Genomic DNA, 25786 nt, shown 5'->3' on the forward strand with positions numbered 1-25786 from the left:
TTATGGGAGTTTCACTGTTGAATATAGAGCCCATATTGAGGGGTGCATTTAGACCTGAGAGGAAATGAATTGATAATGCCATAAAGAGGCTTAGCAAGAGGTTGACATATATAGTAGGTGCTCAGTGATTGAAAGTTATTAATATGATACTTATTCAAAAATACTGAATACTTTAAATTAGTTGGAATATATTTAAAAATTAAGCAGCTTTGTTCATACTGACATGTCATTTACTATTTGTACATTATTTAACTAGACACAAAATTAAGCATCTGTGTGTAAAATATATCTCGTTGCTAATTTATGTTTCTTATTTTTAATTTTCTTTTTGTCCAGGTCTTATACAATATATTAATTGCCTTCACAAAGATGCATGCATTTGAAAACATAGAGCTTGTCGACATTTTGGCTGGATGCGCCCGATTCCTTATTGTGGGGGTTGGGGGAATAATTTTCGGCGTTATTTTTGGATTCATCTCTGCGTTTATCACACGTTTTACTCAGAATATCTCTGCAATTGAACCGCTCATCGTTTTCATGTTCAGCTATTTGTCTTACTTAGCTGCGGAGACCCTCTGTCTCTCGGGCATCCTGGCGTGAGTACAAGCGAAAACTAACTCTTGTAACAATAAAGGAGAGTTTAGTACCATCTCTGGTGGGCTGACAGCTGAAAAAGGCTTGACTGCTGCTGCTCATTCTCAAAGGTATTGCAGGACTGAGGTATAATAAACACTTGTAAAATCTGATTCAGGTTCTTCGCCAAATACTCTTCCCAGTATTTGTGTGTACTCTCCTCCTGTGATTTGCATAAGGAAAGCATAGAAACTATAAGGTCATTTTAGAATGATAAGAAAAGCTGCTGCAGAGAAAATCTGGGAGAAGTTCAAGGTTAAAGTCTCATCTTAGTAAATTTTTTTTCTTTGAAAAATTCATTATTTGGATTCCTGGTCAGGGTACACAGGAGAAGCGACCTTCTGTTTCTCCCCCCAACCTTACCCCCTCTATCTCTCTCTCTCTTTTCCCCTTCTGCAGCCAATGGCTCGAATGGCTAAAGCAAAGTTTCCCTGGGCACTGAGGATGGGACCATGGTCTAACCTCAGGCACTAAAATAGCTTGGTTTCTGAGCAATGGAGCAGTGGCCCAGATGGGCAGAGCATCACTTGGAGGGGGCCTGCCAAGTGAATGCCGGTCAGGGCGCATGCAGGAGTTTGTCTCTGCCTCCCACCTCTCAGTTAATTTAAAAAGAAAGAAAGAAAGAAAGAAAGAAAGAAAGAAAGAAAGAAAGAAAGAAAGAAAGAAAGAAAGAAAGAAAGAAAGAGAGAAAGAAAGAACGAAAGAAAGAAAGAAAGAAAGAAAGAAAGAAAGAAAGAAAGAAAGAAAGAAAGAAAAAAAAAGTTTATTATCTTAAAGTTATGGAGAAGCCTGCCACAAAGGACTGTCTTCTGCTGTTTCCTTCAAACTGCATCACAGCTCCAGGACTGCAGTGTAGAAGAAAACTAGGTAAATAGGATAAACTAGAAATCCAGATTTCCTTTTCCTTAATGAAAATATTTTTTTTAATATTTATCCTTATGGAGATCTTGGAATGAAGGTTTTCAATTTGGCTCATCATATCTGGTCAAGTTGTTTTTCTCTGTGACATTGTTCTCATACCAGCTACTCGGCCAGAACTAGTTAATGTTATTGTACAGAGATAACTATTTTAATTAGATATAATAGTGTAAAACCTAGACATTGTTTCCCCATCTTAAAAGGGATCAAAACTACTAAGACAAAGTCAAGTTTTTTCTTCACCCACACCTTTCCTAATTGGATCTAAGCCAGAAATATTTTTAATGAAAAAATTTCTCATTAAATTATTGAAAGGAATATTGCTCAGGCAGAGTATTACTCTTCCTAGGTAATAGCAATGAATTTATTTTAGTTTTAAAAGTAGAGTGAAGTAGAGAGTAAGAGGAGGGCTGACAGTTTTTGATGAGGGTGGGCAAGATAGGAGCAGTTCAGCTTCTAGTTTGTGCATGAGTCACCTGCCGTTTTGTTGTGAGAAGACGTGGCAGCACCCTCTTTCCCCACCATACTCAGCTTGTGCAAACCCCTTGTGGGGGAAGTAGAGGAAGAAAGAAAATCTGTGGGAAAGCTGGAGCCAAAAAAAGGATGGAAAAGATGCCCTCTCTGAATGAAAACAGGATTTGTGTATCTGTGGCATCACCCATAGGGTGAGTTGGGGGTAGGGGCCAAAACTTGTGCTTCTCTCTGAGATTCAGCTCCTTTTGCAGAATCACGGCTTGTGCGGTGACAATGAAAAAGTATGTGGAAGAAAATGTGTCCCAGAGATCCTACACGACCATCAGGTATTTCATGAAGATGCTGAGCAGTGTCAGCGAGACCCTGATCTTCATTTTCATGGGCGTGTCCACCGTCGGGAAGAACCACGAGTGGAACTGGGCCTTCGTCTGCTTCACTCTGGCTTTCTGTCTGATCTGGAGAGCCATCAGTAAGAGATGGCAGGGCCCTCAAAGGCCTCCTGCCTGTTTTTACATTTTTTTATTATTCTTTCTTGCAGTATAAACTCTTAAGCATGAGGTTACGTTAGCTGGCTTTACTGGTTAGGGGAGCAGGGGAAACTTGTAGTTATCAGGAATGTTCTGTTCACTCTCTCAAGTGCTTGCTTCAGCAGCACATATACTGTTTACTCTTTCAATCAGTTCAAAGTTGTTAGTAGCTGATAAGGTTCTGCTTCAGAGCAAGGAACATTTTTTTTTTTTTAACTGAAGAGAAAATTTCACATCTACACATTTAAATATAACAGTACATTTTCCCCTTGCTCTTCACTTCTGGTGCTGGTTTGCCCCCTCTTACACCTTAAGTCAGTTATAGATTATAAACTGCAGGCATTTACACTTATATTACAGGAAAATGAGGTGTCACAGATTGTATTCTATGTAAGGCAAGTACTATTAAAAACCATTTTCCTAAATAATTTAGATGGTTTCAGTTGAGGGTTAAGTGTGATGTATAGAAATCAAGGATGAGGAAGTGAATCATTATTTTTAATAAGTACCTAGTATTAATTAGTAAAGACAACTATATAACTTAACTGACATCACCCCTATAAAATGTGCTTAATTTAAAAAGTGAAATGTCTTGACAAATAACTGCTGATTTATCTTGTTTTATGGTTTGGGAGATAGAAAAAAACATGAGGTCCTGGCCAGTTGGCTAAGTGAACAGAATGTCAGACCAGTGTGCCGACATCCCAGGGTCAATTCCCAGTCAAGGCACACATGAGAAGCAACCATCTGCTTCTCTTCCCCTCCCTCTTCTCCTTCTCTTCCTCTTCCCCTCTTACAGCCAGTGGCTCAGTTGGTTCTAGCGTTGAGCTCAGGCACTGAGGATAGCTTGGTTGATTTGAGCATCGGCCCCAGATGGGGTTGCTGGGTGGATCTCGGTCAGGACACATGTGGGAATCTGTCTATCTCCCCTCCTCTTACTTAAAAAAAAAAAGAAAAAGACATTAAGTACTGAACAACAATATATGTGTTGCCATTTGATTAGAAGCAATTATATTTTTAAATGATTTAATTTCTCAAAGAGAAATTAGCAGAAATGGCTGAGAACTTATTGAGCATATTAATTCTAAATTAATTTAGGATAGGTTTTATGATCCAAGAAAGAATAAGAAGAATGAAGAAATATTAAAATATTCATAAAACTTACTTTGAATATATGTGTCTAATGGGTCCCCAGGAGAAAAATGAATTAAGGAAACTGTGATAAGAATTCATAATCTCATATCAAATCTTGGCATTATTTCTAACTAGCTATTTGGCCTTGGGCAGATATTTAACTACTCAAAATGTTTCTCCTCAACAACATAATGGTGGATATGAACAAATTTCTCAGATTTCTTTTTTTCTAAGACTGTAAGAATCTACAGGGGAGTAAAGCTAATATCAAGAGAAGTAACACTACAGAGCTTCAGCCTCTCCAACAGGAATAGAAATCATCTAGGAGAGGATTAATATTGTAGATCCTTCAACATTGTTGACCTGTGGTGACCATCCAGCCTAAGTGCTCATCTTCTAGCTTAGGGAGCTGATGGAACAGTTACTAAGAACATGGCCACAGTGAGGGACAGAGCCAGGTGTCAGAATCCAGTTCTTTCACTCCCAGCCTATTCTCTTTAGCCTGACTTATTATAACTAATAATAGTTCACACTCATGAAGGCATATAATACATAAGGCCCTGCTTTATAATTATAATATAACTATAAATTATAATTATTTATAGTTATGAAGTTAATTTCAACCTCACATCTACCTTTTGATGGAAATATTATCATTATCTTAATTAAACAGATGAGAACATTGAGTACATGACAAAATTAAGAGCCTTGCCCAAGGTCACATGATTAGTAAGTATGTAGAGAAGCCAGGATAAATAACACAAAATGAAAATATTTCAGGGTAACTGTCTCTTGTGCTGTCAATATGCCTGCAATCAAAGGTTGCTTGCTGTGAAGTCTGTGTGATTAGAAGTCACATCATGATGATGAGAGCTTTATTATTCTAGTCTGCAGTGAAATATCACTTTTAGTCCGAGCTTTAGTGAAGGGACCTTTCTCACAAGGAACCACTGCACTGATGGTAGTAGGTCATGTGGGCCAGTTGGGGGTGTAAAATCAGAGTGGTAGAAAGTACCTCTGTGTTTTAACAAAAGCTCTCCTACCCTTCATCTTCCACTTACAACAGCAAGAAGCCCTCCTTGCCAACATCCTCTCTTGTTTGCAATTAATCTCAAGGAGAACCAGTCCAACCACAAAAGATTTGCTCATCCTGCAGAGACTATAGTCACAGAGATGGCTCCTTTTATGTTTAAAATTACGCACCTTGTTTGGTTACTCAGGGAGGACATGAGATGAAAAGAGTGTTTTTATTCCCCAGGCAATACCTCTGATTTACTTTGTTTTAAAAGAGAGTAAAAATTATAACTGTAGGTTAGAAAGTATATGACACTTCTCATATCAAAAAGTATCAAGATTTTATTAATCTAAATACACATACACTCACACACAACTCTAGGAAGCCACTGATCTAAAGCATTACTGTTTGGGATGGGCAGCCACGGGTATGATGAAATTAGGGTGCCTAGTTTTGAAGGCACATGCACATAACATGTGTTCACTCTCATTGTATCTCTACTTATTAATGACCTGCTACTCTAATATGCATTTCCCCCTTTCTAGGTGTATTTGCTCTCTTCTATGTCAGTAACCAGTTTCGGACTTTTCCCTTCTCCATCAAGGACCAGTACATAATTTTCTACAGTGGTGTTCGAGGAGCTGGAAGCTTTTCACTTGCATTTTTGCTTCCTCTATCTCTTTTTCCTAGGAAGAAAATGTTCATCACTGCTACTCTGGTAGTTATATATTTTACTGTATTTATTCAGGTTGGTAGATTTCTTTCATATTTGAAATAAGTTGATTCTTCCAGGATTATGTATTAACTTAACATAATGAAAAAAATGTACACTTTATTTGATTTTGAGACATGATTTTTTACCTTTTTATTGTCTGTTCATTATTTTGAGAAATTAGATAATACATCTAAACTAAATTCCCAAATATTTCTAAATCATGCTTGTAATCATCCTTCAACTTCTAAAGTATGTTGACTTTTAGTCAGCAAAAAATATTAATCAAAATATTCCTGGGTAACAGGTAAATTATAGCTACTCCATTTTGTGTTGCTAAAAATTAGATTCCAAATAATACTAGATAACACAAAATTTTATTTTTGCTTGAGTTACCTTTCAACAAAGTAATAAGAGGTTATTTTAAGGCAGGGGTAGAGAACCTATGGCTCATGAGCAAGATGTAGCTCTTTTGATGGCTGCATCTGGCTCGCAGACAAATCTTTAATAAAAAAATAATAATGTTAAAAATATAAAACATTCTCATGTATTACAATCCATTCATTTCCTACCGCTCATGTTCATGGTTGCGGGTGGCTGAAGCCAATCACAGCTGTCCTCCGGGACAATACCAAATTTTTATTGGATAATGCATAACATACACAGGTCGTTGTATGTTTCTTACGGAATTACATTTTAAAATATGTGGCATTCATGGCTCTCTCAGCCTAAAAGTTTCTCGACCCCTGTTTTAAGGGATGAAACCAAACTTCTGCTTTAAAATATAGATATAATGCCTATTTTTTACTACAGAATTTAAAACAATTAAATAAGAACTAAAGTAAACACTGAATCATTATCCAGCAAAACCTACCTAGTACAAAAAGAAAATATAAAAATTGGAAGTTCTAATAGTTTTGTTAATTATTTGTTCACTATAATGACAATCTTCACTACAACAAAACTGTTTATTTTGGTGTTACCTATGATCTAGGGAATCACAATTGGTCCTCTGGTCAGGTACCTGGATGTTAAAAAGACCAGTAAAAAAGAATCCATCAATGAAGAGCTTCACATTCGTGTAAGTTATCTCTTTGTTATAATTTAGTAAGTTAGTAAAATGCTTTCCATTTGCCACCCATGGGACTAATCTAGGGCTTTGATGTCCTTAGACATAGCCTCTTTCCTCTCCAACTTCACCAGGAGTAACTATGCTAGTTTCCTGCTGTTGTAAGAAATTACTACAAACTCAGTGGTTAAAAAACCCCAAAAAACATAAAGTTATTATCTTACATTTCCGGAAGTCAGAAGTTCAAAGTGGGTCTTGCAGAGCTAAAATTAGAATAAAATAGGGCTGTATTACTTTCTGGAAGTTTTAGAGAAGAATCTATTTCCCTGCCTCTTCCAGCTTCTAGAGGCTGCTGGCATTCCTTAGCTGCTGGACTCTTTCTATCTTCATGGTTAGCAATGGCCAGTCAGGTCTTTCTCATGTTGCATCACTCTAATACTGATTTTTCTGCCTTCCTCTTCCATATTAAAAACTTTTATGATTATATTGAGCCTATGTGGATAATTTAAGGTGTTCTCTTTATTTTGAAGTCAGCAACCCAAAGTCCATCTGCTATCTTAATTCCTCTTTGCATATAAATTAACTCCAAGTTCACAGATTCTGTGGGTTAGAAGAGTGGTCCCCAACCCCTGGGCTGTGGATCAGTACCGGTCCGTGGGCCATTTGGTACCAGTCTGCAGAGAAAGAATAAATAACTTACATTATTTCCATTTTATTTATATTTAAGTCTGAACAATGTTTTATTTTTAAAAACTGACCAGATTCCCTCTGTTACAGCCATCTAAGACTCACTCTTGATGCTTGTCTCGTAAGTTCGACAATTATATTTAAAAATACCACTGTTTTTACGTCGGTCGCATAATTTTATTTTGTACATTTTTCTGTCCCACCCTAAAGGCCGGTTCATGAAAATATTTTCTGACATTAAGCCGGTCCGTGGCCCAAAAAAGGCTGGGGACCACTGGGTTAGGACACGGATATCTTTGGAGATCATTATTCTGCCCTCTGCCCCTCAATGACTTATGTCTATTCCACATGCAAGATACATGAACTCTATCCCAAAAGTTTCAATTCTTTATAGTATCAACTCAAAGACCAAAAATCTCATCTAAATCTTATTAGTTCAAAAGTCTCAGATATTATCACCTCAATCATCTAAATCAGGAATGGATAAGGCCCTGAGTATAATCTATCCTGAGGCAAAACTCCCTTCTAGTGCCAAACTTGTAACACTCAAGAAAAAGTTATCTTCTCCCAAAATAAGTTGGAAGGAAAGTCATAGGCTAGCTAGCAGCTATAGATATTCATTCTAAAAGGGAGGGGGAAATGAAAAGAATAAAAGGAGTCATCTAATCCAAGCAAATTTCTCAGTTCACCCGGGAAAACTGTTTTAAGGTCTGAGAACCATCTTCTGCGATTCTTTGCTCCACCTTATTGGTTCTAAACTGCACCCCTTTTTCATGAAAGGTAGCATGTTTAAAGTGTTTTAATTTGATCAGCCTGTTTCTTGCCTGTAGAGTTTTTGGGAATCTAACAGTCTTCTATCATTCTGTCTTCTCTCTCTCTCCTTTGGTCCAAGTTGGAAGTGTTTTTGAGAAGGAAAGTTGAACCAGTAAGAAATATCTACTAAGAGTTTTGTTGCAAAGAATTTGTCTTGCGTACTATGGAGACTGTCTAGGCAAGTTCAATATCTATGGAATAGGTCATTAAGAAGGGTAGACTAGAACTCCTAGGCGTGAGCTATAGCTATTGTGCTTAAATAGAAACCTCAGCTCTACACTTCAAGGCATTTCAAATTATCAAATCAGGCTCACCCAAATAATCTAAAATAGTCTCCCTTACTTAAAGTAAGGGAGATTCTGGACTTTAATCATATCTACAAAACACCATCATAGCAATATCCACATTGGTGTTAGTAATAACTGGGGATTACTCTAGATAATTTGATACCTCAGAAAATTTATCATGAGAAAATTTATAATGTTGAGAGCTGTCCTATTTGATTCTAAAATCATTGTTCCAGTAAAACATGGGATCCTCAGCTCTTTCTGAACTTTTATTTTATTTTATTTATTTATTTATTTTTTTGTATTTTTCTGAAGCTGGAAACGGGGAGAGACAGTCAGACAGACTCCCGCATGTGCCCAACCAGGATCCACCTGGCACGCCCACCAGGGGCGACGCTCTGCCCACCAGGGGGCAATGCTCTGCCCCTCTGGGGGGTCGCTCTGCCGCGACCAGAGCCACTCTAGCGCCTGGGGCAGAGGCCAAGGAGCCATCCCCAGTGCCCGGGCCATCTTTGCTCCAATGGAGCCTTGGCTGCGGGAGGGGAAGAGAGAGACAGAGAGGAAGGAGGGGGTGGGGGTGGAGAAGCAAATGGGCGCTTCTCCTATGTGCCCTGGCCGGGAATCGAACCCGGGTCCCCCGCACGCCAGGCCGACGCTCTACCGCTGAGTCAACCAGCCAGGGCTTCTTTCTGAACTTTTAATTCTGCAGACAAGCCCTAGTGGCAGTGTTCAGTGAAAATATCCACCTCTGACAAAGATGAGAATGACAGTGAGCATGGTTTCTACTTGTTTGTTTTATTTAAGTTCAATATAACATTGAAGAAATGTCACTATCTATGGCTCCAGCAAATAAATATGAGAACTCATGTATGGAAGATATAAGAAGACAAACATCAGTTAATAAAGAACATTCTGACTCTTTTCTTATATGGCACACCCAAAGCTGAAATGGATGTGTACAACTAATGATTGGGAACATTTGGCATAGTTATTGTACAGGAGGTTGAAGTTTTGGGTTTGGGGTTTTTTGGTGGTTTTTTCTGTTGTTCTTGTTGTTGTTTTTTTGGATTTTCCTGAAGTGAGAAGCGAGGAGCAGAGACAGACTCCTGCATGCACCTGACCAGGATCCACCTGGCAAGCCCACTAGGGGGCGATGTTCTGCCCATCTGGGGCGTTGCTCCATTGAAACCAGAGCCATTCTAGTGCCTGAGGCAGAGGCCATGAGCACCCAGGCCAGCTTGCTCTAATGGAACCCTGGCTGTGGAGGGGAAGAGAGAGAGAGAGAGAGAGAGAGAGAGAGAAAGGAGAGGAGGAGTGTAGAAGCAGATGGGCACTTCTCCTGTGTAACCTGGCTGGGAATCAAACCTAGGACTTCGACACACCAGGTCAATGCTCTACCACTGAGCCAACCCATCAGGGCCTGAAGTTTTGAGGGGATGATTGATTTAGATAATTTTCAGGTTTCTTTCATCTCTGAGTGTTCATAATTCTAAAGGTGGAGAAATTTCTGAAATCATTCAAAATCAGCTCTGAATTTTATGGCCAAAGTTACCTGAGAAAATAAAGTAATTAAATTCCAGAAAATCCAAAACAAAAATTTTCAGTTATTGAAAAATATTCAGTAGCCCTGGCTGGTGGAACAGAAGATAGAGTGTCATAATGGAGTGCCCAGGTCACTGATTCAATTCCAGAGTCACTGGCTCCAGCCTGGGGGTGTTAGTTTGATTTGAGGGCTCCAGTTCGAGTCCCTGTCAGAGCACATAGAAGAAACAATCAATGGCACAACTAAGTGAAACGAGTTGATACTTTTCTCTCTCTCCTTCCCCAACCCCCCCATTTCACCTACTAAATATTTTTAAGAGTCTTTAATCAAATTAAAATTTTTTGTCTTTATTTTTATCCCCTTAGTTCATTATTTTGAGAAATTAGAGATTACACACCTAAGACAATAGAATTTGGATATTTCCTTCATTCTTATTCATTTTTACTTTTCTCAAAAAATTTATAATTATTGGTATAATGTTCTTAAGTTAAGTATTTCAAAATTAATTTAATATTTTAATCTAGTTTGAAAAAGAATTACAAGCTAGTATGAACTTTAATGATACAAGTTTAAAATATATGAAGATAAATTTATAAATTTGGAAGAAATTGTGTTTTTTTCCCCTAATTTCTTATAAACAATTTGGATAAATCAAATTGGCTTGAACGATGAAGTATAAACACAGAGACAAAATATCAGATAAATATTAAGAATATAGATAAATTTTATTGTTATATTTTTTGTAATAGAATATTTATGGTATATTTTTTAGAAACTATACATTGGATACTGGCCATTTATTTTCTTTTGCAATGAAATTAACAGTAATAGGAATTGTCAGACTTTACATCCACATGATTTTAGTAGTGAGATAGTTTCTAGACCATTCTAGAAAAGTATTATTCAAAGGAAATGGCAGGTACCCTGTTTTTATTGCAAGTTATTTGCATTATTAAGGAACTAATTTCTGCAGTCTTTGTATCATGAAACAGTGTTGAATTACTATGAAAAGAATGACAAGTTTCAGTCACGTGAACAGAATGATAAAAAAAAGGATCTGCTCCAGGAAGTTAAGCCTTCCTTTGTTTTCCGAAGTGTATCAGATTTCTTCGTGTGTCTTTTAGAGTTAATATTTCACCAGCAATCACTTCCTTGTGTTTTGTTTGGTAGCTGATGGATCACTTGAAGGCTGGAATTGAAGATGTGTGTGGACAATGGAGCCACTACCAAGTGAGAGACAAGTAAGAAGACTGAAGGTTGCACTCTCTAGGAAGTATATTTATGGCATGGGGAATCTTAAAAGGTTTGAGCATAAAACTAGAAAGAATGTAGAAGACGGGGACCAGTAAGATAAAGGGCGTAGGTGTCATGGCAAACAAGTCTTGCCAAACAAGAAGCAGGTGTAAAATAAGAATGACTCTCAAATTTTCAGGTAGAGAATCTAGGGAGATAACAATGCCATGGTTAAATTTACACACCACACAGAAATAATAGATTCTGTTAATGATGGGTTTTTTGTTTTGTTTTGTTTTGTTTATATATTCAGCCTCTTTTTGGAATTTTGTCTCAGATTCAAGAAGATTAGGGCTGGAGATAAAGGCTGTAAGTTGTTAGAGAATGTTTGGTAACCAAAGCCATGGGCAAGAGTGAGGTCACTACAAGAATGTGAAGAGGAGAAGCTGTTGAAGACAGGTCTCTGAGGAACCTCCATTTATATGGAGCAGGCAAGGAAGAGGAAGGGAAGAGAACCTCCGAGGAAGTCATCAGGGAGGCTGTAAGGGAAGCTGGTGTCCATCAGGAAGTGGAGGAAATTATACAGGATGCATCAGGGGAAGCCACATGACAATTATGGCAAGGGGAATGGCAACAAGTACAGCAGGCAGACAAGTACTTCTTGGTTGTGAAATGATTAGAAGTTTCTACTCCAAACAAAGGGCCAACCCCAAAGGCATTGATGCATACATATAGCTCCGTCTAATAAGTTGGTGAGGGGTTCACAGCAACAGTCAGCAGCCTTCAGCATCGAGCCTATTCAGATTCTCTGTCAGTCAGACTGTCAAGATATATGTGGGTTCTCAACCTCCCCTATTAATTGGCAGGACTGAAAATGATCTGCATAATGGGAGAAAGTACTGTAACCACAAGGCCATTTAAACTTACTGGATTTTGGTCAGATAGGCCATTTACTCTAAGTCCAGCTGCCACTGTTACGAGATATTACAATGCAAGATTGTCAAAGGCCTCAACCCCTCACTTCTTCTCTTACAAGTAGAGGTGAGCCAGGTTGGGCCTCACCCGCTCCCCACATATGTACGCTTTTCATCCTGATTGCAGCTTGTCCCTTCCTTCTGTTTAGTTTGTATTTAGTTTGTTTTCTCTTTATTTAAAAGAATGTATTAATTATATATATAGATATAGATAGATAGATAGATAGATAGATAGATAGATAGATAGATAGATAGATAGATTTTTTTTAATATGTTCAATGACTGAATTCCAAGTACTGTCCTGGTGTTTCTCAGACTAAAGTTAAGTAGCCATTTGTTTTAAGAAAAATGCATAACATGTACAGAGATTAAACATTTCCAAAATGTTGGTTTTTGTTTTAAGGTTTAAGAAGTTTGATCATAAGTATTTACGGAAAATCCTAATCCGAAAGAACCTGCCAAAATCAAGCATTGTTTCTTTATACAAGAAGCTGGAAATAAAACAAGCTCTTGAGATGGTCGAGACTGGGATTCTAAATTCTACATCCTTTTCCAATACCCATCAGTAAGTCATATCTGCTCTCTGATTTAGATTTTGTCATTGATTTTTTTTCAATTACAGATTACTTTCAATATTAATTTGTATTAGTTTCAGGTGCACAGCGTAGTAGTTAGACAATCATATACTTGACAAAGTGCTCCCCCCAATATATTAAGTACCCAAGTGGCACCATGCATAAATACTGTAATATTGTTAACTGTATTCCCTATGCTGTACTTTACATCCCTGTGACTATTCTGTAATTACCAACTTGTACTTTTTAATCCCTTCACCTTTTCACTCAGCCCCCCAACCATTTTTCCCTTTGGCTACCATTGATCTAGACTTCAATGTCAGAATTCCAAAGGGGACTCATTGTTTTACTTAAAGATAATATTGGGAGTGAAGAAGGACAAATATGAATAATGAATTATGAAAAAGGAGGATCTAAATCTTGGCATTTTGTAGCTAAACTATGATCAACCTATTTTACCTAATTTCTGAAAATTACTTTCTAGCAAAAATTGTCTACTATAATTGTATGCAGGAAGGACAAGTGAATTTATAGAATTACAGCATGTTTTACAAGACTTTTTCTTTTGCTGATCAGAAATCTCTAACCTTTAATCCCTATTCATTTGATTCTGTTAATCTTACCATTGCATTCCTCTGACGAGTCATTTATCTTCTTCTCTTGTATAAGGAGAAACCAGGTCAGCATTCTGAGATACTAACTTAAATTTTAGGATGAGTGGTGGTAGCAAGAGGTGTAATGGTTGGTGGGCTATTTTAAAAGAAAGCCGTTTGTCATTGTGTCTAAGGTAAAAAGATCTGTTTGAGATTGTGAAATTTGCCTTGCATCAGTATGAGACAAGCTTGGAATAGGATGAGATAAAAAGTCTGGCTTCCTGTGGAACAGAAGGCCTTAGGGAGTTGGTATAAGGGCAGTTTGTAGGGAGGGGTAAGACCTGTATATAAATTCATCATTACAAGATGATTCCCTTTGAAGCATGGCACTTCTATTGGAGCTTCAGCAAACCAATTATCCTAAAAGCTGGCTAGATAGTGTTTCAAAGCTGATTTAACTCTATGACATTCAACAAAAGTTCCTTCAATATCACAAGAATTAATTCACAGCCTTGGCCAGGTAGCTCAGTTGGTTAGAGCATCATCCTGATACACCAAGTTGGCAGGTTGCAGCCCCAGTCAGGGCACACACAAAGAGCAACCAATGAGTGCATAAATAAGTGAAACAACAAATTGATCTCTTTCTCTTCTTCTCTCTCTAAAATCAATAAATAAAAGTTAAAAATAAAGAATTAATTCACCCTCCCAAAGATGTCCAGTTTTCTTCTAAGAAACAATTTATCAATTGAGAAAATTAATCATATCATGTATTTAGGATAAGGAACACCAGCCTCTCCATTCTGTTTTGTTCATCTAAAAAAGACATTTGATCATGAGCTTTAATAATGTCCTATCTTTAAAAACCAAGTTGAGAGAAGAGCTAAGAATAGATGGCAAAAAAATTGTCACTAATGCCTGTGTGTTACTTTTCACCCCTTACTTGCTAATGAATCAGAAGCACCTTTGCCTCTCTTCCATGGCCTGGGAACAATCTAGATTAGTGGTGTCCATAAATCAGTGTGTCTCAAAGAAACAGAAAGCAACTGTCAGTCTTATTTTTTAGTGAGACTGTTTTTGTGGTTGGTTTATGTTGATGCTACCCATTACACAGTTTTAAGGAAACTTTGGGTAGTAAATTGGGAATGTGACAACAAATATTTATTGACAGTGCTGTGCTGAGCCATAGGAAAGCCCGAAATAGAAGGAAAAATCAGTAATACTGATCCTGTTTTTTAAAATGTTCATGTTTTATTCGTCATGGAATTTTTTGCATTGACCTTTGTTTTCTAGAATATTGCATTCAAATCCTACTTCTCTTGATTCCTGAACTGTGATGTAGAGGTGAGACTCGTGCATAACTTTGTTGGCATTCTTTCACCAGTGGCTAGTGCTTCATTCACCTCGCTTTAGGCCCAACCCTGTTCCTTGGGCACCTATTATGTGAAAGCAGACACAGTCCCCCTCCCTCTTCATGGAGCTGGGTCATGACATTAATACAAAAGGTTATATTAGTTTCTAAAAAAAAGTCACAAGCATATAAAATGGTCTCATAAGCTATGAGAGGATAAGAGGTGAAACTCACCTGGTTCCCAGGCATTGGATCTGCTCCCTGAAGAATGAATGGAGTTAACTCAGTGGATGACAGGATTCTGCACAGGTTCAGGCAGGGACAAAGGTTTGCTTACTAGTTATGTGATCACTTGGCTTGGGAATGTGGGAGTGTTTATCCGTAATGAGAATCAGTCTATCCTGTGTTAAAACACAATTTGAATCTCTGTATTACATTGCATTGGTCATAAACAGTTGCCCCACTTTTTGACTGCAAGACAATTTTTAAGGCAATTTTAAAGCTAGCTTTAAATTTTGGAGGGGGGCCTTTTGTTGAGTCAATTATTTTTTCAGACAGTTGTAAGACATTAATTCAAGATTAGTAGGAGAGCCTTATAGGTTGAGAGACAAGTTCTTTCCATCTATAGCCCAAACTGGGGTTCAGCGAATTTTTAAACTTACATTTAATTGAAGTTTAGTAGTTAAACTGCATTTATTTGATCTCTTCAGAAATAGGTAGGGCATCAAGTAAAAAGGAATTCCTCTCCTAAGATCAAAGCAACTAATTTCTTAATAAACAAACCTTCAATAATAGGAAAAAGAAGGGTGTATTCAGCTCAATTTTTATTCTTCTGTATGAAATGAAAACAGAAAAATGCACATATATATTTTTTCTTTAGAAGCTTAAGCAATTGTTTAGCAAGGGATTTAGATTTGCAAACTCTGTGACCTTCAAGAGAACTTCCTACCAAAAGTTGTCCACAGCACAGTGCAGATGATGCTGATTCCATCGAATCTCATTACTTTACATGCATTATTTTATCTGAACCTCAATACAACCCTACAGAATACGTCGAGCATGTACTTGAATTATTATTTTAAGTATGAGGCATCTCACTTACCAGTAAACTCTTAGGAATATTAGAGAATAGAGGCTGAAATTGATTAAAACTATGGAAGTTTTTAAAAAATATTTGGTTAATATTAAATAAATATTATAATACTTATAAATTTATAGGCATTGCAGACTATAACTATACAATTTCAAAATATTATATATAAAAACTCCCAAATAATTTTAACATCATTTATAAAAAGCATACACTTATTGTAGTTTAAGAATTTTTTATTTGATCACATATTGACAGGTGTAAGTTTACTTTTATGCATATACCAAAGAGTCTGGAATAAAGACTCCTGATGCCATTTTCTTTCCCTAATGGGAAAAGAAACAACATTGTGTTGTGGAGAGTCAGGCTTTCTTCTCTTATACTCTTTTTTTTAAAGACTTTATTTATTGATTTTAGAGAGAGAAGGAGGAAGAAAGAGAGAGAGATTATAATCACTTCACTTTAGCTGTTCATTGATGTCTTCTCATATGTGTCTTGACTGAGCAAACCCAGGGTTTTGAACTGGCAACCTCAGCATTCCAGGTCAATGCTCTATCCACTGTGCCACCACAGGTCAGGCTTTCTGATACTCTTCTTTTTTTTTATTTTAATTTTTTATTTTTTTACAGGGACAGAGAGAGTCAGATAGAGGGATAGATAGGGACAGACAGACAGGAACGGTGAGAGATGAGAAGAATCAATCATCAGTTTTTCGTTGTGACACCTTAGTTGTTTATTGATTGCTGCGGGCCTTCAGCAGACTGAGTAACGCCCCGCTCGAGCCAGTGACCTTGGGTCCATGCTTAGTGAGCTTTGCTCAAGCCAGATGAGCCCACGCTCGAGCTGGCTATCCTGGGGTCTCGAACCTGGGTCCTTCCGCATCCCAGTCCTACGCTCTATCCACTGCACCACTGCCTGGTCAGGCACTGATTCTCTTTACTCATTCTAAATGTTGCTCATTTGTTGACCTTCTTAAGTCATCCCAATAAATGTAATGGAAAAAAAAAAAAAGGAAGACACTAAGCAACCGCATTCATAGAAGAGCTGTTGGGCACCATTGTTTACTGTGAGTACATCCTTCAGTCATCCTAACATATATTTCCCATGAACTTCATGAATTAAAAGAGGTTGGATTCTTTTAAATGAATGAAGACATATTTGATTTTAAGGAATTAATACTATGGCATCTACTGGATTTTATACTATAGTGTTTGAAACTGAAACATTTTAACATTATTATGGCATCTAATTAAAATAAAAGTTTAGAAAAATGTGAACCTTTTGGGCCCTGGCCAGTTGGCTCAGTGGTAGAGCATCGGCCTGGCGTGCAGGAGTCCTGGGTTTGATTCCCGGCCAGGGCACACAGAAGAAGCGCCCACCTGCTTCTCCACCCCCTCCCCCTCTCCTTCCTCTCTGTCTCTCTCTTCCCCTCCCACAGCCAAGGCTCCATTGGAGCAAAGTTGCCCGAGCACTGAGGATGGCTCCATGGCCTCTGCCTCAGGCGCTAGAATGGCCCTGGTTGCAACAGAGCAACACCCCAGATGGGCAGAGCATCGCCCCCTGGTGGGCATGCTGGGTGGATCCTGGTCAGGCGCATGCAGGAGTCTGTCTGACTGCCTCCCCGTTTCCAACTTCAGAAAAATATTTAAAAAAATGTGAACCTTTTATTCAAATATATTTACATTCAGATTTCCCATTTGATTTTAATAGGCATGCAATTACCATAGGACTTTTATTACAGGTGACAAGAGATTTCTTTATGGATAATGAAGGAAGGTTCAAGTAATAAAGATCTTCTAGTTTATCGTTTTACTTTTTTGACCAAGAAATCATTAACATTCCATTTTTCTAAGGATGTATCTTTCTTGTGCTCATATGATTTCATTGATGATTCTGCTAATAGAAAACTCCAGATGTTACCTTGCCCAAATTAATAATTCATTTGTATAATTTTATAGCTGCAGCTTTTCTGTGTGTACCACTGAGAAGTGATGCATTGGAGATATCTATATTACATATCCAGCCAGCAACCTGAATGGACTTTTAATTAATTAAGTTTGATCCTTTCCAAGGTGATCAATTACAAACCATAGAGTGTACCAACTTAGGTCTACTACTGTCTGAAGTTTAACATTTCCTTTACCAATACTTTTTCCTATTTGGTTGCTTTGTTATGAATACAGAAAATGAAACTGTTTAATTAGCTGGGGGGGGGGGGGTTTCTGCTTAGCAGTAGATCACTTCCACTATAATAAAGGAATGTGTGCAGATTGTGGGACTGTGTGGGTGTCTAAGTCAGAATACATTTTATTTGTAGGACAGTTAAACAGTTAAGTTGAAATGCCCTTTTAATAATGTTCAGTTTACCAAGGGTGGTAACTGAGTATCTAGTGTTGACACTTGTAGCTCTAAGATATGGAAAATTTGATATCAATGATTATGGAGAAAGGGGACTAGTCAGTGTATAGATAGCATTGCTAAATAAGTCCTGGCATACTGTGATACCCAGTATTCAAGTCCTTAAAAAATCTTTTACCAATTGTACATTCCTCAAAAATTGTCTTTGCTCTTTATGGCAATATTTCTACCAATGCTTGGGAAAAATACTTTAAAAGTGGCTTGTATGGAAACTAGTAATGACTCATCTCAGTGATCATTACCCTAAGATCATTACCCTTGCAATACCTTTGCAAGCAGATATTAGCACAGCAGTGCCCTTTGGAATTCAGAAGGGCTACAGCTAGAGAAGAAAATAAAAGCAAAACTCTGCCGGGTTTATATAGCAATAGAATATTTCTATTCTTTGAATAGAAAGAATAGTATTAAAAGATGGATTTAATTTTTCTTACTTCTCTTTTTTTAGTTCTTACATTTTACAGTGAACATATATTACTCATGCAATAATAACAGAAATTACCTCCACTAATTCAAATGCTTGAAATGAAATATATTTGTCAATACAAATTCTGCATGCAGCAATGTCATGACTTTGAAATCCTCTGAGGACAATTGTGCATAACTGCTAACCTGAGCATGACTTGGTTTTAGAACACTTTCCGGGGGTTGAAGGGCTCATGGTAGAGGAAAATGTAGGGAGCTAGTAAGTGTGAAGGCAGTGAGCACTCAAATGTTTCTAGAATCTCAGAGTTCCCAGTATCTCAGAACTGGTCTGGCTTTTCCATGGTGAAAATGTTCTAATTCTCTTTGTAAAATGTGATAATAGTTTCTCACAATATTCTTTAACCAAAGATAAAATCTCTAAAGGAATAATCCCATTAGATGTATTCATAAAAGGACTCATAAAAATTTAACATTCTTAGCTTAATGCTACTTAGAATGTGGTATGTGGATAGTGCTGCTGTCCATGAGCTGTTTGTCACTTGTCCATGGTAAGTAAATACAGACCTAATCAAGCATCGACCTTGACTGAATAATCTTATTCATATTTCTGTTAAATCTAATACACTGGGGAACAAAATTTTTGTTGCATCCACAAAAACACTTGTTCTTACCTAATTCGAGTGTGCTGATCTCAAATCTGACATTAGTTTTTCTCTGTAAACTTAGTTTTTTTGAAATTCAAGATTTTAGGTTTATATCTTATTGTAAAATTTTCAACATTTATTTTAACATAATGAAGTAGAATGTCTTCTTGTGCATTATCTTTGTGAAAATATAATAATTTATATAATGCAGTAAATACACTAAAAGATATGATTGCATCAGAATTTGTCTATAATTTCAAAATAGAACATATTAAAAGACTTATTTTAATCATAAAATTTGCGCAAAACTTATTTAAATTCTATTCAGGCAAAAATTTGCGTTTGTAGCTCTTGCATTTGTGTACTTGATGAGGACAATATCGTTTGATGCTCCAGCAGTAGTCTGCTCATCACTAACAGCTCCAAGACTTTCAGGAAACTTATCAAGGTGACTGTTCAGGAAGTGAATCTTAACACTCATGTTACATCCAATGTCGCAGAAAGCCAACAGCATCCTTTGAACCAGAGGTTCATAGTTTTCTGCTTTTTTGTTGCCAAGGAAGTTCTTTGCAACTGCCACAAAAGACTGCCATGCTGCTTTCTCCTCCTTATTCATCTTCCTGGCAAATTCTTCGTCATGTATGAGGGTTCAAATTTGAGGTCCAACGAATATACCTGCTTTTATCTTCTTGAAAGACAAGGTAGGAAAGGCAGAAATAATATGTTGAAAGCATTCACTTTCTCTATTCAAAGCCTGAACAAACTGCTTCATTAAGCCAAGTTTGATGTGAAGTGGGGGGAAAATGATCCTATCTCGATTAACTACAGGTTCATTCACAATATTTTGCATCCCTACTTCCAGAGCTTCACGTTTCAGTCAGTCCTTCTGTGTCCAGTGTTTCTCCCGAGCTTGGCTGTCCCACAAACACAGAAAGCAAGGATACTTCGTGAAACTTCTCTGTTGTCCTAGCAGGAAATTTACCATTTTAAGATCCACACAAATGATCCAGTTATGCTCCTCATACTTCAGAATGTCGAAGACAATTTTTATGTCATTATGATCTTCTCACAGATGAGTTGAATAACCAATTGGAACCGCTGCATAAACATTACTGTTGTGTAGGAGACTACATTTCAGACTCCATTTAAAGCTGTGAAGAAATAGCCGCCATTCTGTTGGACTGTAAGTGGTAACACCTAGCTGGCTGAGAAGACTACTGATATCATGACAATAAACAAAGTGTTTGTCTTTGGAAAAAAGTCCACAAAAATTTGTTCACGCTTCCTGAAATGGGATACTTTAGCTGACCAGTGAAGTACATTCTTTTCTTGAAACCTGGAGGCTAATAACTCAGCTGCTTTCTTTGATAGGCCCAAATCTCTTACTAAGTCATTCAATTCGGGTTGGCTAAACTGCTGAGGGGTCAATGACTGCTTGGCATCAGAAGAAGATCCTTCAGATTCTACAACCATTTCCTCATGCATCTTATCAAAATATACTTGATCACCATGTTCACTTTCTTCATCCTTAGAAGAAATAAAACCATTGAAAACTGGAACCAGGAGTGTCTCAGAGTGTGGGATAGGTCGTATTGCTGAAGGAATATTAGCATATGTGATCATATGCCATTTTTTCTTGCCTATGCCCTTTGTATGGATCAGACAGAAATAACAGTCACTGCTGTGGTCCTTAGGTTCACGCCAAACCATGGGAATACCAAAAGGCATTCCTTTGTGTTTTCCTTTTGTCCAGTCATGAAGCATTTCCTCACAATAATGAAACATAATATGAGGATCCCAATTCTTGTCTTGATTGCCAAGGAGAACTTGAAAATAGGCAATATATGTACGTGTCACAAATGATGAAATATTGAGCCTTTGACGTTGAAGTGTGTAAGAGCCACATATATAACAGAAGGTATCAGGACTATTCTTACAATTACGCCTACTCAAAGAAGCCATGATTCAATCTTAAAAAAAATAAGATGGTGTTTTTATCAGATAATAAGTTTTACATTTAAAAACAACTACAATTATGTAAAAATGATGTTTGTAAAATATTAATTGCCTTGTGGTTATGTTCAATCCAAGAGTCGTTGCCCTTGAACTCCAATTTAAAAATGAATGCATGCCATTAACTGTAACAAAAAGAAATTAAAATTGCATGAAAACTAGAGCATGCACACCAAAGAACAGATTTCAGATTTGGAATCAGTGATGCAAAAATATGTAGAAACAGTTCTAAAACCTCATGCAACAGAAAATGAAAAAAATTTGTTCCCCAGTGATATTAAAAAATTTATTTTTTTATTTTTTAATAATTAGCTTTTAATTGTATTTTATACATGTTTGTTCATAGCAGATATGGAGAGAAAAAAATCTACTAGTTTGTCACCACCTTAAGCCCCCTTTTAAAAATGAGTTATATTTTTCACATGAAAGCTAAAGGCAAAGAAACTATATATTTTTTTCAAAATGTAAGTTAAGAAACATGAACTTACTAAAATAATAAGGAAAGATTATGTAAAAGCAAGGGTTTTGGAATTTAGAATGCTCACAAATACACTGACACTTTTGTGGCACTCTTGCCAACACGAAAAAAATTAATGCTTGCCTCCCTCCAGTGATGTTTCCAGGGCCCAGGGGATACAAGGAATGAAAAGTCTTTCCCCTGAAGACGTTGAGTCCATGAAGGACATTCTGACACACAACATGTACCAAGTCCGACAAAGGGTGTGTATTAGCAATCTGACTTGTTCCTGTTGCCTGTTCTGGAAACCAATCCTTCAGGAATCAGTTCTTGGTCACATTATCTTCTCTAAGGCAGCCTTTTTGTTGAACAGTTCCTCCCTGCTTAGTTTGGAGAACAGAAAGTTAATTGTTACATTTCTGTTGCAAAATTGGCACCTGTGGTATAAAAAGAAATGCAAATCTACTTGCTGGCCCTAGGGGTCAGGCTGCCCTCAGTCCTGCAAATTGGTGCTTCCCAGAAGCAGCAGATCTCCCTCTCCCTCCAGAGGACAAGTGGTGGAGCTCACCCGCTGCACCACAGAAAAAAGATGGCACTCAGTCAACAAGTTGTCTCTTTCTGATGGACTGCAATAACACTCAGAAAATTAAGATGGTTTCGATTAGAATACTAAGACTACAATTCTGAAAGCCTTTATAAGAGGAAATATATTAGGCATATTATTTTTCAATTTTGGAAAAAGTTATGGAGTCTATACTAGCACTTGGGAACTGTTCCAAAGTGCACAGTAAGAACATTTCCTGAGTCGGGGGGGGGGGGGCCTTCTGAAACTTTGATTTTGTCCAATGATTTTGTCCATTGTGTCCTCTAATGAGAATTTTTTTAAGTTTGAGTATTCAGTTGAACTTCCCAATTCTTGAGTATGATTATAAGTGAATTCTTTATTAAGACCTTCTTTTTTTGTGATTATGTCATAAAAAGTCATCTAGTCAAAGTTCTTCATTTTTAAGCAGAAAATTAGGGAAGTTGTTTATCTGAAATTTTTAAGGTCACAAAATTAATATAAGAATTCAGGTCTTCCAACTACCTACCCAATGCACTTTCTATGGCCCCATATGTATAAGATCCAGTGAAAATGAATGTTTCTAGCTTCCTGTCTTGAAAGGTCAGTGATTAAGCAGAATGTGTCATGGAAAGTCTGTGCACCTGCTGAAGAAATATAGGTCAGCAGCAGTCATAGAACACTTAGAGTAAATGCAAGAACTTTCAAATCATTCCAAGTGAAACTGTTTCTGTAAGACTATGACATTCTGCCTTAGCTAAATAGTTAAGAACTTCCTGGTTTAAAGAATGTAGGCCTGCTTAGTGAGGACCAGAGCTCACAGGGGTATTCAGTCTTTTCCCCATGTTGATGAAGGTTGAATTTAGGGAAAGGTCCAGAAATGGAAATAGAGATCGTGAGTCTCCAATTCAGTTAAAATGAGGTTACTGTCCATTAAATTTTTGTGTCCTTTTCTGCGTATGTGTCCTTTCAAGCCTCTGAGATGTCTTTTGCCTCCACTTTTGTTACTTTGTGAAAGTGAAACTCAGTAGTTCTTCCCCTTCCTTTCTTTCTTTTCTCACTCTATCTTCTACATAGGTCACGTGACTTCTCACCTCTACCACGGTCCTCTTGCTTTCTTGGAGAATAAATAGCTCTAAAGATGATGCCCAAGACAGCTATTTGACTGCTGTATTTCTAGTAGGCAATCTATAATGTTGACAATTGTCACAAAAGATGATATCCGTAGGTCTCTAGCCTGGATGACAGGTCACTAGGCCTCTCTGGTAGTCAGGATGTGTTTCTCACAGTCCACATCTTGAAATAAGCCTTTTGAAGGCCATGTTGACAGTCAGGAGTTACTACTGGGCAAGGCTGGAAGGGGTATAGGGGGATTTTAATATACTATATCAGTGGTCCCCAACCCCTGGGCCGCGGACCGGTACTGGTCCGTGGGCCATTTGGTACCGGTCCGCAGAGAAAAAATAAATAACTTACATTATTTCCGTTTTATTTATATTTAAGCCTGAATGATGTTTTATTTTTGAAAAATGACCAGATTCCTTCTGTTACATCCGTCTAAGACTCGCTCTTGATGCTTGTCTCGGTCACATGATACATTTATCCGTCCCACCCTAAAGGCCAGTCCATGAAAATATTTTCTGACATTAAACCAGTCCGTGGCCCAGAAAGATTGGGGACCACTGTGGTTGATCTGAAACTGAGCTCACTCTGCTAGATCTGTTCTACCTCAGGGGGCTCTGGCAACTGCTGCTTGCAGCTACACTCCTCAGTACATTTAGTACAAGATCTTCACCTGTGGATCAGTTGAAGCTCTTTACTGGTGGAGGTTCTCATTGGGACAATCAGAGCAGAAGTGCTTTGGAATACAGTGGGGATGGAGATTGACAGACACCCTAAATTTACAAGGGAAGAAACCAGCCTTAGCCCAGATCCTAAGGATAAGTCAAAGCCTGATGGGCAGTCCTGGCGGTGGCTAAAACAATTAGACCACACTTAGAATTTTGATATAGTTTCAAAGGAGGAAAACAATTTGTTTAACTTCAGTTCCCTTTAGCAAAGATTTAATACACATCTTTATCCCATAAAGCTCAAGGTTTAGTGGGAAATACAGGTTTTAAACAGTCAACAATTCTTTAATTAAAAGGCAGAAAGGGAGGAAAGAGAGGGAAGAAACTTGAATATGCATTATATTCATAGGGCCTACTATGCTCCCTGAAGACAGGCAAGTGAAACAAGCACTTGAGTAATGTGATATGAGGTGAAATAGAAAAAATCATTCAAATTTTTCTTAAAGTGCAACTTTACCTCAAACCAAGGTGTAGGGAATTTTTACTAGCAACGTATGTCTAAACACACAAACACATATATGTGTGTATGCAGATATATGTATACAGTATGTAATCACACACCTTGAGTCCAATTTTGCATGAATTTAGCATTGATGAAAAATTATAAGAGTTTGTCTCAGTATTCTGCATGCTTATTTTGAAAATATTTTTATGATAGTGTTATGTGTCATTTTTTAATATCTCAATGTATAAAATGTATTCACATTGAGTTCTATCATTAGAAATGGTGGATAAAATCCATATTTCAAACTGTCTTTAAAAATCAATTTTTTTGGACACGTTCTTGTCAGATTGGCTAATCAGTCAAGAGGGGCTGGTAAAAACCTCCCTTCAGCAGAAGGAGAAAGCTGGCTTTGCTAATTCACCTTTGCTTCCTTTATTCCCAACATATATTTTCTTTATGGAAATATTTTTAGACAAGTTCTATTTTATGAGAGTTTGTTAACTATTATTTAGTTAATGTATAACAAAGGCCACAAAATACTTAACTGGATTTATGTACACTAAGAACCCAAATAAATGACTGATTGAGTGCCCTTTGCCTATCCTCTATAACTCCCTGCCCAATTTAAACCCCAACATCTTATCACTTGCCTGAGTAATTAACAGTAAATACTTATTTGTTTAACTTCCTCAGTAAACTGTAAGCCTTTTGAAGACTGTAATTCTAATTTATCTATTTTTAAAAACCCCATGTCTACCACAGCATCTGGCACATAGAGCACTGGCTTTCTTGCTGTTGAACTGAATATTCGTATGAAAGCATCTGTTAACCAAGAATGATAGTGCCTGCAGTCCTGATTATATTATCCAAGAGACCTACTGACCCACAGGAAACAGGGTATTCACTAGAAAACCTAGACTGAAAAGAAAGGAGAGGTAAAGTTCCAGTTAAGCACTTTGTAACTATCTGAAGACTGATGTTGGACACAGGTTTGCACTAGCCTTGGTAAAAAAAAAAAAAAAAAAAAAAAAAAAAAAAAAAAAAAAAAAAAAAAAAAAACAGGAAGAAGATTTTCATAAAGCTAAATTGATTTAATTTGAAGGAATATTTTTTATCCAAGATGATGTATTTGGTTGATTTTTAAAGTGTATCTTTAGTTGGCAAAATTAAAAAATAGCACCTGTCCTGGCCAGATAACTCAATTGGTTAGAACATCGTCCCGAATTGCAGAGGTTGCTGGTTCAATCCCTGGTCAGGGCACATAGAAGAACAGATCTATGTTCCTCTCTCTCTCTCTCTCTCTCTCTCTCTCTCTCTCTCTCTCTCTCCCCTGCCTTCCTCTCTTACTA

General features: G+C 37.3%; 1 protein-coding gene across 2 annotated transcripts in view; it reads left to right on the forward strand.

The window, feature by feature from the left end:
* SLC9A4 (solute carrier family 9 member A4) overlaps positions 1-25786 on the forward strand; it is a 62899-nt gene that overhangs the window by 25738 nt on the left and 11375 nt on the right. For both annotated transcript variants that reach the window (XM_066377505.1, XM_066377506.1), the window contains exons 3-9: positions 337-596; positions 2277-2494; positions 5247-5449; positions 6408-6494; positions 10983-11053; positions 12423-12584; positions 21735-21843. In XM_066377505.1, the coding sequence (XP_066233602.1) occupies positions 337-596; positions 2277-2494; positions 5247-5449; positions 6408-6494; positions 10983-11053; positions 12423-12584; positions 21735-21843 (1110 nt within the window). The remainder of the gene's footprint in view (positions 1-336; positions 597-2276; positions 2495-5246; positions 5450-6407; positions 6495-10982; positions 11054-12422; positions 12585-21734; positions 21844-25786) is intronic.

The sequence above is a fragment of the Saccopteryx leptura genome, chromosome 3 (genome assembly GCF_036850995.1).
Source record: "Saccopteryx leptura isolate mSacLep1 chromosome 3, mSacLep1_pri_phased_curated, whole genome shotgun sequence".
Lineage (NCBI taxonomy): Eukaryota > Metazoa > Chordata > Mammalia > Chiroptera > Emballonuridae > Saccopteryx > Saccopteryx leptura.